The 20,117-nt window shown below is 35.5% G+C and overlaps 1 protein-coding gene across 4 annotated transcripts in view; it reads right to left on the bottom strand.

The window, feature by feature from the left end:
- Positions 1-465: 465 nt before the first annotated feature.
- Positions 466-20,117, bottom strand: part of LOC142980422 (uncharacterized) — a 40,891-nt gene continuing 21,239 nt past the window's right edge. For all 4 annotated transcript variants that reach the window (XM_076125788.1, XM_076125786.1, XM_076125787.1 and 1 more), the window contains 4 exons: positions 5,700-5,864; positions 5,156-5,247; positions 4,607-4,757; positions 466-3,822 (listed from right to left, as the gene is read on the bottom strand). In XM_076125788.1, the coding sequence (XP_075981903.1) occupies positions 3,539-3,822; positions 4,607-4,757; positions 5,156-5,247; positions 5,700-5,864 (692 nt within the window). In that variant the 3' untranslated portion in view covers positions 466-3,538. The remainder of the gene's footprint in view (positions 3,823-4,606; positions 4,758-5,155; positions 5,248-5,699; positions 5,865-20,117) is intronic.

Genomic DNA, 20,117 nt, shown 5'->3' with positions numbered 1-20,117 from the left:
CTGCTAGTGCAGAACACCGGAAATATGGTGCATGACAGATAACATTGCGTTCAGAAATCTTGAATATCCATACTAATATTATAAATGCGAAAGTAACTCTGTCTGTCTGTCTGCTACTTAATCACGCCCAAACTACCGAATTCATGGTCCGATAAGTGTATTTTCATCCATGCTGTTATGAATTTATGATGAATTGAATAAGCCATTTCGCTGACTCTTTTACAGCAAAAATATAATAATATTAGTCCATGACATGTTACATATTTAGGTAGGCTAAGGTCACTACGCTTAATCCGTCATGGCGGCGACGTGGTACCTACTGACCCCATACATTTGTCCTTAAGGTTCTACTGGCCTTCCCTACAAAATAAAAATATAAGATTGCGTCCTCTGAAAAACGCAACCCGAAATGTTACTTTTTAATGGAGTATATAGGTAAGGTGTTTTCATAATAAAACAACTTGATCTGGTTGTAAACAATTGATTTGTTTATTCAGCAAAATATTACTAAAGAATATGTATAAACTAAATATCAGATCATTAAAATAATGGGATATTTTGGACGGATTGTATAATAATAGTTAAATTATAATAATATAAATAAAAACCTCATGTAATCAATACTAAAAGAAAAAATATAAATATTTTTTGTATAATTTAGAGCAATTTTTCAAGTGTACAAAGCTTACTAATTTGATTACAGAATTCTATTTTCCCTACACACGCAGAATACAGATAAAATATTACATTATTTCAACAATACAAAAGTAACAATAATAAATTTACCCTTCATTTACCTACGACAGTTACATAATTAACATTAAGTGGCTTCAAAACTAAAGTTAAGACCAGAGTTTGGACGGAGAGAGTAAAAATAATACTCTAATTTACTTTTATAATTAAAAACTTAAATAAGTCCACATAGGTAAGATACTGTAAAGGTAGAAACGCTAATTTTGGATCGAAATGTATATTTTTGAAGATCATTTTAGGATGTAAGGCACAATTTGGGATTTCAAAAGGTAAGGCACGGTAGTTACAATCGAATCACTAAGTGGTTTATAAAAGTCTGAACTCAATGGGTCTCAAAAATGTGATGATCCGTAAAAAGCCTGGTGGGTTTTTCAAGTGTATTTACAATTACCTACATATAAAAGTTACTCTTATAATAGTGGAATTAAATTCTAACTTGTAAATTATAACATGTTAAAACCGCAAGATAATATACAACAAAGCTATATAATATAACAAATAAAATGTCCATTACTTCCTACAACACTTTGTGCTGATATGTACACAATACATGCGTTCTATACACAATAAAATATCAAGAACTTTGTTCAAACGAAATATACAGACGATTGTTTTTGTCTTATAAATTGTAAATAAAAACATACTTTACTTATCAAAATAAATGTTCTTATTCATAAAAATCTTAGAGCAAATTATTGTTTATTTATGCGATATAATTCCTGAAAACCTTTCAACCAACGTTGCAATATGATTTAATATTATAGGGGAACTAACGCGATTCTCATTTATTTTATGGTTAGTGTTCAAACCTATTGCTAAGTTTGTTTAAGCAGTCGCAAGGCCTTTGACATGGCTTAACTCCTGTTATTTAGATAGACAAACGGGGTCTTACTTTTTACGTGCCGTCCGAAGCATGGCGTCGCTCAGCTCAAATACCACTATGGGTTCATCCATCTATGGAATGACCGGGCCAAGGGTTGCTTAACCCACAGATTGCTTACCGACCACATTGAACAACATTGACGCGATAAACAAAATTACCTTGGGTTTCTAAAGAAATTCAGCGCAAGTTAATTTGGCGCTAATTCGCTAAATTGTATCAATTCCCTTACAATATTAAACATCAATTCCACCTCTTGCTAAATAGAAGACAGGGCATTAGAATATAAAATATTAGACCACATAATAAGATTTGTATGAACAAGTTACAATAAAGGTATAAATCAACTAGTGAGATATGCAGGTTCAATATTGCATCAGTGCGTCGACAATAACCTAACTTACATTATACTTAAGTATTTGTAATGCGTACTTTGTGATAATGTACACTCTTATACAAAACAGTAAAAACATTTCATATTTATATAAAAGTTTATAATTTAAATCTAAATTCAAATCTATCAGTGTCATTTCTTATTAGTAAGTTAGAGATTCCATTCTCAATTCCGATTTTAAGATTGTCTGACAAAATTGGACGTATTATTGTCCATTCAAGACTTCATTATGATAAAAATAAATATGAATTTTAAGCCATTACTGTCTCATGGTTGAGCAAGGAGCTGCTCTCCAAATGAAAGTAGGCCTTGAGCCTATCCCTTCCAGAACTGTTTTAATCTCACAAGCACACAAGGTTTCATCACAATATTTGTCAGAGTTAAGACAAATGATAATGGTAATAGACACATTGCATAGAAAAGTTATTGGTGTGTTCAAACATTGACAATCTGTTAGAGCCTGTTCAACACTTCATGTTAGTATCTATATTAGAATAGCATTTCACATTATATTTCCAATCAATATAGTCAATCTATTTAATAAATGTCTTGTAAATAATCTCCAATTTTGTCATACAAATTCTGCTTAGGAGTTCACAAATGCCTAATAACAGCATTTAGTTACTTAAATATATTTGAAACATCGCAAAGGAATTCGGACTGTTTATAACTAAAATTGCTATTAAGCTTTTGTAATGAATTGAAGACAAGAGTAGATGGATATGTGTTACAAACATTTGCTATCCTTCGATATTATTGATCAGATATGCCTCTATCTTTCCATAATAGAATAGGGGCATTCAGACAACTCCTTCCCTATAGCTGTAGCATTCTACAGCCTCGCTCTGCCTATATCTTAAATTTTTATACCATGATATAGTTAGAAAAAATTCCTTACAATTTTCATAATGCCAGGCACTTCAGTAAAACAGCATCGATATGTAATAGTAAGCTATTAAAACAGTATGTTTTGTGAGCCAGCTCTACAGGGCAATACTTGAAAATGATTTTTAAATATTAGTTTGTGCAGTTTTTAAATAACCCTCCTCGAGAAATCTCTCCTCCTAATACGATAGTTTTTAAGCCATCACGTGGTCTGGTTTTGTCATATATTATTTGAAACAATGACTTATGGACTGCCGTCTACAGCAACTGCATAAGGATTGCTTTGATGTTTTACATAAAAATTGCATTCTTATCATTAAACTCAATCAAATACTCAATTTTGAAACTATATAAGTAAAAAAGACAAAACATACCTTATTCAGAGCTGACACGACGTTTATTAGTAAGACAGTTACCCTCTTATTCATAAAAATATATGAAGTTATGAAAGGATTATAAAGAGTTTTGTTTCTTTCACTCCTTAGCGAAATGAAAAAGAGAAAACATATTATAGTAGTATTTTAACTAAAATAGGTTTATAGTGTGTTTATGAATAAGAGCATAAATCTATACACTTATTGTCTCACACCATCTACTCAAGTCTTCACTCTTAATAACATAAAACCTTACACTTCAGTACTATGCGTTTGAATCCGCACTTTTTTCTGACTGCCATTCCTGTTAAGTGGGGGGGAATGTCCTGAGTACCCGGGGTTTTGTATGCCGAGGCCGGCTGGGGGGCGGGGTTTCTTGAGTGATGACCTTAGGGGGGAGCGGGTGAGGCTCGCGTCGGACGTGCCCGATACACCGGACGCACCGGTCAGTGTGGTCGCTGTTGTGTTCATGGACGCGACGCTACCGTGCCCGTTTGTACTGTACGGCTTGCCCGATGCATCTGTCATTGATATACCTGGAAAATTTTGAAAATGTTAATATTAGGTTTATTATTGTATCTGTTTTTAAATTGTGGGTCCTGGTTGTGATTTACAAGATCTTTGGCAGTTATTAACAGTAGCCAGGAGCTTGAAAGTCTGACAACCAGTCTTACCCAAGGGTATAGTGTATACCCCAGGTGTTACTTTCAATCAATTTTGAAACTATATGAGTGAAAAAGACATGGGTTGTGTACAGGGTTGTGGTCAAATAGGCAGTCGCGCCATGTTAAGTATTGATATTCAGCTGCATCCGGTGAGACTGGAAGCCGAATCCAAAATAGTTTGGAAGAAAGGCTAGGCTAATGAATGATATTATAAAAAGCTGACCCGCGCAACTTCGCTTGCGTCACATAAGAGAGAATGGGTCATAATTTTCCCCGTTTTTGTAACATTTTTCGTTGCGACTCCGCTCCTAATGGCCGTAGCGTGATGTTATATAGCCTTTAGCCTTACTCGATAAATAGGCTATCTAACATTAAAATATTTTTTCCAATCGGACCAGTATCGGTTCCTGAGATTAGCGCGTTCAAACAAACAAATAAACAAGCTCTTCAGCTTTATAATATTAGTGTAGTTATCCATACTCCATACTATAGTATTATAAATGCGAAAGTAACTCCGTCTGTCTGCCTTGTTAGTCAATCACGCCTAAACTACTGACCCAATTTGCATGAAATTTGGTATGGAGATATTTTGATACCCAAGAAAGGACATAGGCTACTTTTTACCCCGAGAAAATGACGTATGTATATGCTATACCTCTGCCTCCCTCCTTAAAACCGGGGTTATTGATGGTAGTGCCGTCCGGTTCCCCCAGCGGATTGGTGGGGTCTCCACCGACGCGCCGCGAGAACAGCGTGTCGTACAACGACATCACGAACAATATCGAGTTCACTACTATACTAACTATCTGTAAATAACAAAACATCACATTATTAATCATTTTTAAAAGGCAGTAATATGTCTGGCATTAGCCTAAAGTCTTCTATCGGAGTGATTTGTTCTAACGGTAAAGGAAAACATCGTGAGGAAACCTTGTATGCCCGAGTTAAAAAAAAAGTTATTTTAAGTTCCCCAACTAGCGTTTCGCTAGCATGAGTTTAAGGCATAAAAGTTAAATGCGGTAAGTAATAACAATAAAAGTAAAATTTACCTAAAATGAAACATAATAATCACAAATAACAACCAAAAATGGAACAACTATTAGTTTATTATACGAGTAACTGGACCACGTGGGACTTGAACCCACGAACAATGAGCGCCAGCAAAAATTGACTGTCGAATAAAATAATTGATTTATAAAAATACCTGAACATAAAAGGCCTCTCCTCTCGTCACAAAGAAACCCCTGTCATCGCCTTGAACAGCGAACAAACTCGCTGCAGCTATCGACAGCAACGCTGAAACATTGAAAGATAATCATATTATAATACATAACACATTAGTAAATAATATATATTTTTTAATAATATCTTTAGGGAGTAGTGGTAACCGAGTTGTATAGGTTGGGACATCCCACCCAAGTGGTCGATGGTTCGAACCCGAGGCGGAGTATCCAACTGCAGGTACCGCGTTCTGGCCATTTTATGGTGACTGTAGAAGGAACACCGTCAGGGTTTTAGTCGGTATGCCCAATTAAGCCGGAACGCCTCGCCGGCAACGGGAGAGCCCGACAGATCCCCACTTACTCCCTGGAGTGGGACAGGCAGTAATGCATTTTCCTGGAGAAAAAAAAGGCCTACTCCCTGCCTCGTTCAGGAGGAAACTTTTGGACAACAATTCCAACATTGGTTCAGTAATGGCCTATTTTCTATGTTAATAGACTAGTAAAAATAGTGTGGATAATACATACTGGCTAGCAGCGCCAGCGCAAGCTTCATCATGACAAGGTGCGTGTATTTGATGGCGACGCGCTCCTTGGACGAGATCATGGCCAGTTGGAGCACAGACAGTATGCAGAACACGCCCAGCACCGTCACGCCGATAGACGCGACCACACCTGCTATGTACACCGCCGCTGAAAACATTAATAATTATTATTAGTATAGTATATCAAACGCCAGTGGCGTAACTACAGGGTGGCAAGTCGGCAAAATGCCACGGGCTCCCAGCCGGAAGGCGCCCCCGATCAAAGGAGAATCACAACTTCCAATTTTTTATTTATCATACACCTACCTCTAGGTAGTAAAAGTTAGCTAAAAAGTCCACTTAAATCACTACCAATTGCAACAATCTTCGCTCAAAACTTCGACCGAAACATTTCACATCTTAAATCTGTTGATAACAAACTAAATAAGGGTATTCCCTACGTGTAATCTGACCAAAAGGTTTACTTAAAACACTATCAATTTCACCAATATTCACTCACAACTTTGACAGTAGTTCTTTATACATTACTCAATCAATTGATAACACAAAATAAATAAAGTCTTTCGTACTAGTACTACCGCTCGATTCTACACAAGGGTATATCATAAGGTTTGTCTATTACAAAGAGTTAAACAAAATATATCTTTTCACTAACATATTCGTTAAAGGACTGGCTCAAACAACAGACTGACATAAGGCCCCGTCTAACTTGTCACGCGAACAGTGCTTTCCTCTTACTCATTTTATTTCACAAAAACTACTGACCTCATAAACTTTGGACGTAGCTTGTTTTAATATAATGTTTATTTGGTTGAAATTGTTATACTTCTCAAGAAATATAATTATTAATTTCGATTGAAATAATAATATGAAGGACATTGTACGTGTTTTTTTATATTCACATTTTTAAATGCTTCAATGCTGGGTACAGATTTCCCAATAACATCCAGTAAAGCGATTTTTTACAGCCGTTACTATCAAGTATCGAGAGTTTGTCATTGAAAATGTTCTGAAAAAGTAGTGTCTACGACACCCGCTAGGGGGCGCTGATTAGGTTTTCATACGGAATTTGTCTATAGCTTAGTAGCAGAGAACCGCAGTAAAGGCGCCGTATAGATATAAAATAAGTAATACTTATGCTTAATTTTGATCAAATTTTCCATTTATTTGGTAATTCTAACAAGCTAACCAACATTTCAGATAACTCTGAGCGTACTATGGGACATTTTCTTGAACACATGATAATACTTATAGACCGTAATTTCCTAAGTAAAAATCTAGTGTAAAATTGTCCGGAGTCCGCAGTGGTGGTGTATGTGTTAGTATGTAATTAGTAAGATAATGTGTTGCCTATGTGTTTTGCATATTTGGGTCGGGTTTCAAGGCTGTCCATTTGACATGTTTCAGGTCAGTTTCTGAGCTAATGGCCTCAGTTATTTCGTAATTCACGAATTAGTATGGATATTATGTAATGGTTAGACATGTAAATAGTATGGGCGTGTTTGTTCAGTTACACTGTTACATACAACTTTAACTTTTGTACACTTTCCATAGGAGTGATAATGAGTATGACGATAAGAACAAGCGACCAAATACCGCTTTTTATTTATTATACTTAAGGATTTCTTTAATTACTGTATGCTGAAAAAAATGTGACATTTTTATCAGCCTTTTGAAGATTGATTTAAAATTTTATTCATTCAGCTAGAGTTGTTATAAGTCGTTTACTTAACAAGTCTTCAATTTTGCTGAGGAATGAAAAAAACAAACACTCTCAAATATACCTAAGTCACTTCGTATATTTTCTATTAGGCTGTATTACAATTGGATCAAATATTAATACTAAATATCTTAAGTACTTTTTAGAATCGCACAAAGTACCAAAGTCAACTATCGCCAAATAACGTCGGTCGGTCGGCAACTCTAGTGTGTACACTTCATTTTACACACAAAGTTTGAGCTCCATGTCATGAATGGTAGTGTTTTGCACAGAATACAACCGAGTACACTAATATGCTACACAATAGTTTACAAACTTGGACCGCGGGATGTCACACAGTTGTTTGTCAATACTTTTACAAAGTTATGAAACTTTCAACGTTACTACTGTTTAAGTCGAGAACGATTTGGTGTAAGCATTCAGACTGAGAATATGTTGCAATAGTTAAATTTTCAATAAACATGATGAGAAAAAGGCCGTGGTTTTATGTTATGAATGTATGTTTGTATTCTATTTAGTTTATTTAGATCTTAAACAAACGTAGATAGTATTTCAGTCAGAAGTTTTCGAGTCGTAAAGTAAATGGTATTTAAGCAGGGAGATTTAGGTCTCAAAACCACTGCGCTGGCTAAGTGCGAACTATAAAATAGATCTTATGGAAAAACACTCAAGGTATACTGACAGGGTTAGCTACATATTTTGGTCTGATTAACTAATAAATCGCGACAACAGTATTTTATCTCAAATAAACTGTGTGAAATATGAAACAAAGAGCGTAACTTCTTATTTTGTTGTCGTTCGTTTCGCAAAGACGATAACAACATAGAGATAAATATTGATTTTACTATATTGTTATTGACTAGTAGTGATCAACTGGCAAGGGTCAAAAGTTGTTTGTTTTACTCTCTAGGCATCAAAGGAAAGATCATTCGCAGTACAAATATAACATAAGAAAAACCCATTAATATGTAGTTACGTAAGGTCGACAAGACAATAGCGTGACATTGAAGATGCAGTCGTTTGTATGATTGCTTCTCGAAACTGCAAGATGCAATGACGAGAAAATTACGATGACATTGACGACGTTAACACCATTGTTTGTTCATGTTTTATTGCTATAAACTTCAACAGTTATTGCTCAGAATGAGGATAAATAAGGGCCGAAGCATTTGTACCTTTTAGAAGCCTGCGTAAACGAAAGAGATGGAGTAAGTGATAACAAGCTCAAAACTTGTAGGTCGGTATAGAATTCAATCATCGAATTGTCAACTAATAAATGTAGCTATGTATTTTCATTCCTGAATTTACAACATAAAAAGCATTACATATTTTACATCAACAATCATATTAATCATCATTCTTCAGTGAATTAGCCAATCTGCACAAAACATTAGATAATCAACACCTACGCTGAAAAACCGCATTCTACCCGTTCTAGCCCGCAGGCAATAATAACCGACAAGGCAATAGATATATACTGACTCCATGGCAATTTGGTGATCGTATAAAATCCTACTATCCTACTAATCCTACTAATATTAAAAATGCGAAAGTTTGCGAGAATGTATGTATGTATGGATGTTTGTTACTCTTTCACGCAAATACTACAGAACCGATTACGGTGAAATTTATAGGTAGCTGATAAGTATATAGGTAGCTGAAGACCCAGAATAACACATAGGCTACTTTTTATCCCGGAGTTCCCGAGGCATCGGGATTAACACGGGAAGGGTTTCCACGTGGACGAAGTCGCGGGCGGCCTCTAGTTTAGAACAAAATAAAAGAGCTCTTCAGAGTTTACAATTAACGAACTTAGTCCACCTTTACCGCATTCAATTATATTTAAATCAAAGCAGACTGTTTTATTTCTAAACCAAAATGAGCCTTTATCACGTTTTTAACGAAAAATACTGTTCCTAAAATGATAACAGGTGCGCCAGTAACGCAGTGTTGCTTAGCTATGACGTCACGAACTGGTCGGATATAAGCACTGGTGACCAGACCGGTTACCAACATTCAACTCGCTCCATTACATTTGGGGACAGGCTTGAAATACACCAGTGACGTCATGCATGGAGCATCTTTTATTTGTACTACATAATATTTACGAAGGAAAAATATAGAGGAAGATCTAGTGGCTAAGTTAACGACAGCCGAGGTTGTTCTGTAGATGGGTGACCATACCATATTATACATTCCGAGTTCCTGCATGTTTCAGAGGTTCGTTCGTCGCGTTAAATTGAGGTAGACTGATAAAGGATCAATATAGCTTAAGTAAGTATCACGCTCGCTTCACCTTATGCCCTTTTTCCATTGAATGTGTAATTTTCGTCAAAAGAAGATGCTTTACGTATTGTTTTTATGTTATGATTTTATATTACGTGTTAGTTTAGCTACAACTGAAACACTATGTCAACGATTGTGTATTGAGATAACATGTACTGCACGAACTGCTAAAGACAAACTTACACAAAAGGTTTTATTTCTGTTCCGAAGGAATATTCAAATGTACCTTTACGACTAGACTACTGCGGTGCATTTTTAGGTACTATTATTGGCTAGCATTATCCTGCTGCTGGACATTAAATCTATTGAGAGTTGGTAAATCTTAGGTTTTACTGGAAAATCTTAGGATTTACCACAGTTCGGGCTTTTACAGTAACATATATAAAATTCTCGTGTCACAATGTTCGTTCCCGTACTCCTCCAAAACGGCATGACCGATTCTAATTAAATTTTGTGAGCATATTGAGTAGGTCTGAGAATCGGCCAACATTAAATTTTTCATACCCCTAAGTGATAAGAAATGTCAACACAACATTAAGAAAAATATATATGGCTAAAGAACCTTTGTCGAGTTCGCTAGTTCACTATAAAAAACACAGCCTATGTTTTATTTTCCTAAAGAATCTATTTTTCTATAGAATATAACATTTCATTTTCATAACGAGCTTCGCATTATAATGAAAGATAATAAAAAATCTTCCATCTATTGTCAATGGCGGAAAGTGAAATTGTTAGGAAATTAGAATTGAAGAGCAAACGTTCAATTTCACTGACACGAACATTTACGGATCAAGAAGACGCGGAAACAGCGGAACATATTCGATACAATATTTCATGGAGATTGCATTTCTTTGGTCGTTTTGTAGACACGAATTGATTGGGACCTCAGACACATAAAAAATAATAAGTAATAATAAAAAATAAAATAAGACGTTAGTCTGCAACCAGGGCGAGTTTAACCTGCGCCGAAACATAGGCATTTTGATGTAAAATGCGTGATCGCGTTATTTCCCGTATCCTATTATTAGGTCGGGGAAAAGGTCTTTTCGCATTATAGTACCTATGTATGAACTTGTAATAAAATCTCTTTGGCTTCAAGAATCACAAATGAGTACACGGTTCATTAGGTTTCTTTCAGTGAGCTCGTGAGGTACCCAAATATCGAGCTTTTTTGTATTTTATTACAAGTTCATGTATACGATAATGCGAAAAGATTTTTTTATATTATTGAGCATGCAACGCGAGAGTTTAAAAGTTAACAATGACTTAATGTTCAGAGATAAATAAGTAGGACAAAGTAACAAACGACAGTTTTCACTTTCGTATAGGTGATTATCGGAAAGTGCCTTTCAGGTCCGGCGCCTGACCGATGGCGATAATGAGCGCCTAAGCTTAGTCATATGACTTAAGACGGAGTAACAGATGTATGGAAACGCTCAGATAGTGCAATTTTCCACATCTTATTCGCCTTTACTTTAAGATTCTTGTCGTATTTAAGGGTAGCTTATTACATACCAATCCTAAGTATGAGTCAACTAGTCAACTGACATTATAGTAATATAAAAAAATTAACACTAACATTAAGATCATGGTTTATTATGACTCAGTATACTTAGGAGGTATCGATACGATAATATCGCTTCTTTTTCCTATGGTATGCAGAGGCACTTGGTACGATCCTTACAACCTTGCCTTGCCTCATTCACATCCATATATCTTGTCATACAGGACCGCCGGTTACGAGTACTATGCGCCTGACCTTTTTTTATAAACATCGCCGCTCACATCAAATGGTAGCTTATTACTTCGTAAATTAGCAGTCAGTTTATAAACGGATGAGCTGAACACTTCAAACGTCAAATAATATCAGTCAGATTCCGAACGATAACTCCAGTGGTAAGTAGTAATCGCAAAACGAGGCAAGAATGGCAAAAACAACAAGTGATCTCAAGTCAAAGGTTTTCAGGCCGACAGTAGTCATAGTCTTCACTAAAGAAAGTTTATTAAAATAAAACAAAATGGGCACGAATCTTTAGTTTTTGAAATCGTGCCTTCAACACAGCTCGGTGAGACAGGCGACATTTTTGCACGTTTGACAGCAGAGCTATGAGTCACGCACCAACAAACGTGATTTGACGTCAACAATGCATTATGCATTTGCTTTTGATTTTATAAAAGAGGAAATCAACTCAACCTTCGTAATATGTGAAGACACATACTTTTAGGACCTTTTGCGCCCACTCAGAAGGTTGGGGGGTGCGAATTTTGTACACAAATATTTATTTTTACCTGCGTTTTGATATAATTAGAAAGGTCTGCTTTGTTTACGTCGTAATTTTAGGACCTTTTACGACCACACAGAAGACTGAGATGCAAATTTTATTCACAAGCAATTTTTACCTACGTTTTGATATAATTGGAAAGCTTTCTTTAGGGTACTCTCATTGAAATCCAAGAACTGGCTTCTAATAATAATTTCCATTGATGTATTGTTTCTCGGTTATGCAGTTTGACTATTAGCAACTTCGACACACTATCTCTATCCTTTTCTAACTTATTTGAATGCACTAAGAATGACAAAGATCAAGTACGTGTTTACGCGTTTACTACATTGTGTATAGCATATTTGTTTTGAATGTAAACCAGTAATTAAGTTCCACAGATCGTTTTATCTCGACACTGGGAACACGCAGCATCGCATGTACTATAAATTGCAATAAATTAATAGTTGTGTAATTATGTCTGATTTTCCTCTAGGCATAAGGCAAAGGCAACTAAATGATTCATACCTAGGAACTATACCTAGCAAGGTAATATGATGTCATTTATCTGGCACATGAAGACCACTTTCCCTAAATATTTCTTTCCCTATTAAGAAAGTTGGTAGGTATATCGCTTTTAGAAATTAAAATAAAACATATTGAATGAACGGAAGACGTAAAAAAATACGAATAACCATTAGCCGGATCTGGTAGTCAAAACCCGGGACTTGGTAGATCAGTAAACACCTTTTTTACTTTATCATTTAAGATAAATTACCGTAATTCTAGAGCATACTGGCTAGTAAAAAACCTATTTCACAAATCTAAAGACAATTAAGAAACAGCAATTCAAAGCTACAAGTTTAATTCTTGGTCAATTCTTTATAAAATGCAATTTTCCAGTGATAAAGGAGTCAATAGAGGCCACGCAATCGTGAATTGCATCCGATTACTGCAATGACTCACTGTATAGATTTTATAAAGCAACTAGGCTACAGATGTTATACAAAACATGTACAGATGGCTAATACTATAGTCACAAACGTATTGGAATTCAGGACATGCATGATGCCTTTTTTGTTAAAACAAATAGCTAGACTAGACATTGCTATTTGGCATGTGTTTGTTTGTGCAATCATAAAGGCAAAAATACTGCGACAATAGATTAGTCGAATCCGTTTAAACTAGAGGGCTAAAGACCATTTTTATCGCATGGTTACTGGTCAACCTAGTGACCAGTTGTTTAAGCCGCCCGAATGGCCTTTGACATGACACAACGAAGGACTGTTATTCGAATTGACCCGGTGGTTGGGCCGGGATCAATTTTTTACTGGCCCTCCGAAGCACGGAGACGCTTAATTCAAATCATACTATACGGTCATCCTACTATAGGACGACCGCGAAAGGCTTGCTTAACCCACTGATCGTTTACCGACCGGCAAGCTATGAGCGTGTCATATTTAAGATGGCACATCAAGTACAAAAAGAATTGAATTTTCGACTATCCTGATAACTTTAATAAAATTGCTGTATCAACCGCCGCTGTCTAGTAAGTGAGACGCAAAACTGATATATTTTGCTTACGTTAGGTTGGCATTAAAATGATATAGTGACTATCTGTCCTTTGCAAATGGATATGTGTACTACAATCTTCTCAAACTGTCTGCGCTAATTTATTTTGTGGTCACACATAAGTATCGAGTTCTAGACCTTCCTTCTATGACAAAGCCTTGTCAGTTGCTGCAGGAAAATGTCTGGAGAGAATGGGAATTGAGGTCGGATTTCCCGAATTCTGTATAACCGCAATGTTTCAATACTAATAATTGGTATATAAAATCATTATGCTAAAGAATTATGACTCATTCATATAGGAATTCGAATGGCCGTAAAATGCAGATCAAACGACAACTCTAATACTGCAAACTTTTGTAAATAAACATTTAAATACGGATATTATTATAAGATACTACATTTTAGAGCATAATTTGATTTAATTACCGTCATAGTCACGTCGGCAATACACAACGATAAAGATGTGTATTAAAATAACAAAATTCCGAACAACTATTGAGAGCATTCCAACTGAATTTGAAAAAACACACAGACTCGAGAAATAATCTCTCGAGATTTGCGGTACTGATCGGACCACGGATAATTTTCGTGATCTACAGTGGCTTAACACTGTTGTTTGGACCACAGACAGTTTATTATTATTGATCACACAATTATAAATACTCGGTGCAACGATAGAAGCGTGACAACTGGCTTAACCAAACTTTAGCGATTATAATAATCAAACTATATTTTTTGTTCAACTCGATTCGGTAGATGACATCAAGCTAAAAACATTTTAAGCATACAAAAGTCTTTTTTCGACAAAAAATTTCGTAAATCCTAATCTTTATTTTACGTAGCATTGTGTAGCGTAGGATTTTATTTTAAAACACGTTTTTTGATATAGATTTTAAAGTCACTGACCAGTTTATTGAACTTTATGAAGACGTTTATTTATTTAAATATTGTCGGTACAGAGTGTATTCAACTAGTCGTAAAATTGTGATTTATTTAGTGTCGCATTTTATTAATATATGTTAATATAAATATGAAAGTAAGTTCGTCTGTTACGCTTTTACCGTTAAACTGCAGCACAGATTGCAAGGTGATGGATTGCATCCTAGGAAAAGTATATTAGCATTTTTCAATATAGCTGCTGGAAGATATTGTAGCCCACAGTAACAAGCAAAAATATATTTTCATTTTAGTTTAGCGACATCCTACGTTGAAGCTCTCCTAACCTTATCTATTAATGAAAAGTCATCATTATTTTAATATAGTATTTTCATTAGTCAGAACTACGTATTAGGAAACAGTGTACGTTTCGCATTCCTTTGTCGTTTGTCTACTTTAAAAAATTATAAATAAATAAAATAATAAATTTAACCCATTAATGTCCCACTGCTGGGCAAGGGTCTCCTCCCATAATGAGGGAGGGGTTAGGCCTTGAGTCCACCACGCTGGCCAAGTGCGGGTTGGGGACTATGCATGCCCTCAATAAATGTTTTAAACAAATTTTAGGCATGCAAGGTTTCCTCACGATGTTTTCCTTCACCGTTGGAGCATATGATAATTATTTCTAATACACACACACATAACTTCGAAAAGTCATTGGTATGTTGCCTCGGGTTCGAACCTGCGACCACTTGTGTGGGAGGTGTCAACTTACACCTCTCGGCTATCACTGCTCTTATAACTTATCAAATATGTTTGCTTACTTCAGAAACGCCGCAACAAATTTTGGCTTCTTGTCGACAAAAGGAAAGCGGAAAAATAAAAATACCCAATCGTTCAGTTTTTGGTTATAGCTGTGACTTATCAAGCTGAATAAGGCTAACGGTGTCCGTAGTGAATCCTAACGCGATGCATTGATCACTGAACACCTGTGTAAACTGTTCTTAACAATTTGTATGCACATATCGTTTGGGCTGCCTATTTATGTCAGACATGAATTTATTAACTAGTTTTTGCCCGTAGCTTCACTTGCATCGACATTTTTTGTGCAAATTGAATGCCCTTTATCGTGTTATAAGCTATTACACTATCTTATATCAATCTGATACTGACAATCTAGTCTAGACATAAACATTTAACTTACCCTACCCTTACTTTAAAATATTAAGTTACTTAATTTTTCCTGGGGGAATGCTGAGTTCCTAACCTGCACTTGGTCAGCGTAGTGCACTTCAATCCCTTCTTTTTTCCGAGAAAAGACACTTGCCGGCAGTGAGACAATAATGGGTATGCTTCGTAGATTTAAAAATGCATAATGTTTAATCCCAAACACAACGATAAGTGTATTTTCAACTTATGAAGGTACCAGTTACTTATGAGATGAGAGTAAAAGAGTCACCCTCTTATTCATAAAAATATATGAAGTTATGAAAGGCTTATAGAAAGATTTGTTTCTTTCACTCATTAGCGAAATGAAAAATTGAGAACATATTATAGTAGTAGTGTGTTTCTGAATATGAGGGTAAGACGTTAAAATATCTTCAAAATTTAAGCCAACTCCCAATCATCATTTGACCAAATGAAGGATGTATCAAACAATGAAAGCATTACAAAACATGAAGGCACAATGACATTGTTTAACCATTACGTGGCCGGTGTAAACAGAAGCCGAATGTTGAATAAATTATGCCGAGTGTATCTTTACGCTCTTTTTACTTTATAGGGTGTGGAACTCCTAACTGTTGTTACGGTATAGACACAAGGTGGAGTTTGTCGTTAAATTTCGGTATGGTTAGCTTGTAATCTGTGTTAATCAAGGTATGTGTAATTGTAATAAATACAGAAAGGTTACTATCTAGTAAGAAGGCTCTCACCGGTTAACGACCAGTAGGTTAAGCAGCTTTTAGCGTAGATATTGCAGAGATGGGTGGCTGCTTATAAATAGTGAGCTGTACCGCGATTCTTATATTCTGTATAGTCTGTACTGTCAAGTATCAAAAGTTTGACATTTTAAATGTACTGCCAAAATAGAGAGATAGATCAGTAGCTCAATTCTCTATTACTATCGACTACCGAAAACCTACCTGTCATCGAGAAATTTCGTATGAAAATCTTATCAGCGCCTCTGACGGGCGTCGTAGAAACTTTTTTGGCAGTACATTCTAAATGTCAAAATTCGATAGCTAGCCGGTTGTCGGTAGTCGATAGTGGTAGAGAATCGAGGTACAGATTTCCATACAAAATTTCTCGATAGCTAGCTGGTTGTCGATAGTTGATAGCGGTAGAGAAAAGAGCTACTGAGCAGTTTCTTTAGGAAGTTTTCTGTGTTTACGACGGAAGGTAAAAAGAGTAAAAACTTGATTGTGATTGTTTTCAATCAAGATGAGTCTCTAAGCCATGTCATAGGCCGTCGGGCGACTTTAACAACTAAGAATCTAAGTGGATCTCTAACCATACGGTAAACAAATGTCTATTTATAAGAGTAAATTGAATTGCAAATATACGGATGATATACAACGTAGTAAACCAATCATATTCAAACAGATTTGCATCCGAGACCTTGATGAATAGAATTTGATTGGAAAATTGCTCGGAACATGCAAATTGATGTCGTTAGTTCGCATGTGGAATGAAGAGTGTCATGTATACCGTCATTTTTGCAAAGTCGGTAAATGGAGGATGTCTATTTTATTTCCTTTTGCGTGGCTCTATAAATCAACAACGGTTCACTCGTTTAGCTCTGAAAGGATTTCTGCCAAATGATATATGGGTCTAATTTACAGAGAATCTTTCTATAATATGTGTTGAAGTCATACTTACGCCTACCTACAAAATTAAAATTTTATTCCTAAGACGTTCCTACCCACTCGTCTATAGAAATCTCAACATTTGTAAAAGAACTATTACTGATTCTTAGATATTACTTAAAAAAATACGTAGTTAATATTGTCAATGTAGGTATAGCTAGTTACTAAACGGCAAACTTTTGTCCTACACAAAACAGGGGCAGACATCGACAATTCGTGACTAGTGAAAGTGAATGAAAGAAAATAGAACAGATTTTCTCTCGGACTCTAAAATACGAATACATAGTTTTAATTATTGTAGTTCTAAGTGGCGCGTGCGACATTTGCGAAGGAAATCTCTCACATTGGATAGTCTCACGAGTCGTTGATGACAATACTCCATAAATCAATGTGGAGGAAAGTGTCTGTGTTTAAAATGCAAAAATCTACGACTGTTTAAAGTCATGAGAAGAAATATTAAAAAAACCTTTATTTGATACATAGGACTACTGAAGAATAACGTACAGGGATTTTGGAAGGAGCAACATAATAATAATTTAAACTTTCGCATTGCATGGCAACTGACTAAATACGTATGGCTTGCGACAAATTACGTGCAATAATTTTAAATCAGAGTACTTAGTAATTTGGTTGATCGCGATAATCCCGTGCATTTAATATATGTTTATTCTTTATCGGAAATTAATGAAAGGTCTGAAAAACTAGCCAATACAACAATTGGTTGAAGGCTTTAATATAACGATACCGATTTCAATATAACGATACCATGAACCTGTCGCTTAAGTACAATCATAACTTCATACATACCTTCGTGGACTTCATTTCACATATATAACATTTATTTCGCAAAATTTTCACAAACTTACCAACATATCTATAAACAATTGCATAACTGCAGTCACTTTAATTTCTTCACCGATTACTTACACAATACATTTTATTATTGAGAAGAAAACATTTCACACGAACTTTCATTTGTTTCTACACTCACATAGTTATTAATACATCACTTAGCTTCCAGTAACCTTCCACTGCTAATCGGTTAAGGGGTGCATACCTCATAGATAGATAGAAGCAGTAGTAGTTCAAGTGAACTGTTAATTACTCTACACGTTAAACTATCGCTCGTGTCTGTTGTACTGAGAAAAGTGACGCGTAAAGCGACATACAAATTACTTAAGGGTGGGTTATTTTTATCTATGTTTGTACAATTAGCTCGCTTCGATGGCTTGACAGTAGAACATTCCCTGAGGAGTAATCTGTGGAACAGGGTATTTTATTAAATTAAACCCATTATTGTTCCATCGCTGAAAAAGGGTCTCCTTCAGAAATCAGGCAAAGGTTATTCCTTGAGTCCACCAAGCTTGTCACGAGCGAATTGGAGGCGTTGCATTTTTTCAAAAACTTTGCTAAAGGACTTTTAGGCATGCGTTCATCACGATGTTTTCTTTTACAAAAAAAGGTAATAATCATTTAATATTTTCCTATAAACGACATCTGGACTTCAGTAAAACTTCTAATTATCTTAGTTTATTCCAGGTTATAGGTATATTTAGTTTTTTTGCAATATGTTTTTCGAGCAAGTAAAACACGAACATTAGGTACGCTCTCTACCTTGCTTCTCGGGAGCTCATACCAAAAACCACACTACAAAACTAACCCAGTAATTACTATAATAAAAAAATAAACCGTTACCGTAAAACTCACATTCTTAAGATATGATATCGCTTCCTCCCTTATCTGTTAGTTTAGGCCGTCTTTATTTGTTTACGAATAAAAAAGCTTTGCCTTAACTTAATAGGCAACAAACGTAATTAGTTTATTTCGTGACATGCGAAATGTCAGCACTGTCAAATAACGTTAGGCGGTATTGAAAGGGCACATTCATACTAATACCATATTATACGAAAGAAAAAATATCTGCTCTACGCTATTTATTGGCAATTCTGAGCGGATTTGTCGGGAATCTTGTAAAGCTTCAGCTTTTTCGTATGTCCCGGGAAAGGATTTCTTTTTGTAAAAATAACAGGCGAATAAAGTTGTTCGATAAAGGTAGAAAATAGAGACGTTACTCAAATAATTTGTAATTAAGAAGCTTTTTCAATTTCCAGTAGATGTTTTGATTTATTCCCGTGATTTATTATACTAAATTACTCAAAAATAAATTACCTTTATACTAGTTGAAGTAGAACTCATTTTTATTTCTTCAAATTTAATGTCAAAAATATAACAGTTCCTTCATTCTTTATTAGGATTCTTTCTCGCAAATGCCCGAGGCGGCGTTCGTCGAAATGCTCAAAGCACGTGAGAATTTACAACATTCTTGTTTTTGCATTCACACATCGTCGTGTCGTCGCAACTTTGCCGGTGTCTGTATGTTTTTAATAAAATGTTTTACGGATCAATATCAAATATATCACGTAAGAAAATCCGGTAATTTAAACGTGATGTATCGCATGGTAATAATTTCTCTTTTTTTAACCCATTACTGTCTTACTGCCAGGCAAGGGTCTCCTCCCAGACAAATAAGGAGTCCACCACGCTGGCAAAGTGCGGGTTGGGGACTCACTAATAGGTTTAAAATTCGATTACCATTAGAAACAAATTAGTATCTATTTAATCTTTTTATTACGGATTTTTATTCTCCTTGTAACATAAAATATGATCAGGAGACACAGGCATTGTCTCTTTAGAACAGGTAAAAATAACATGAAAAAATACATCGTAATGCATAGACGACGAACTTTGAGGAGGTTTCTTATTCGCGTTTCAATGTGTACTTGCCTTTACACCTCATAAATTCAGTGTTAATATTCTGA

Source organism: Anticarsia gemmatalis, chromosome 18, assembly GCF_050436995.1.
Source record: "Anticarsia gemmatalis isolate Benzon Research Colony breed Stoneville strain chromosome 18, ilAntGemm2 primary, whole genome shotgun sequence".
NCBI classification, from domain to species: Eukaryota; Metazoa; Arthropoda; class Insecta; order Lepidoptera; family Erebidae; genus Anticarsia; species Anticarsia gemmatalis.
Note: the sequence above shows the minus strand (reverse complement) of the source record. Positions and strands in the feature narration are given on the sequence as shown.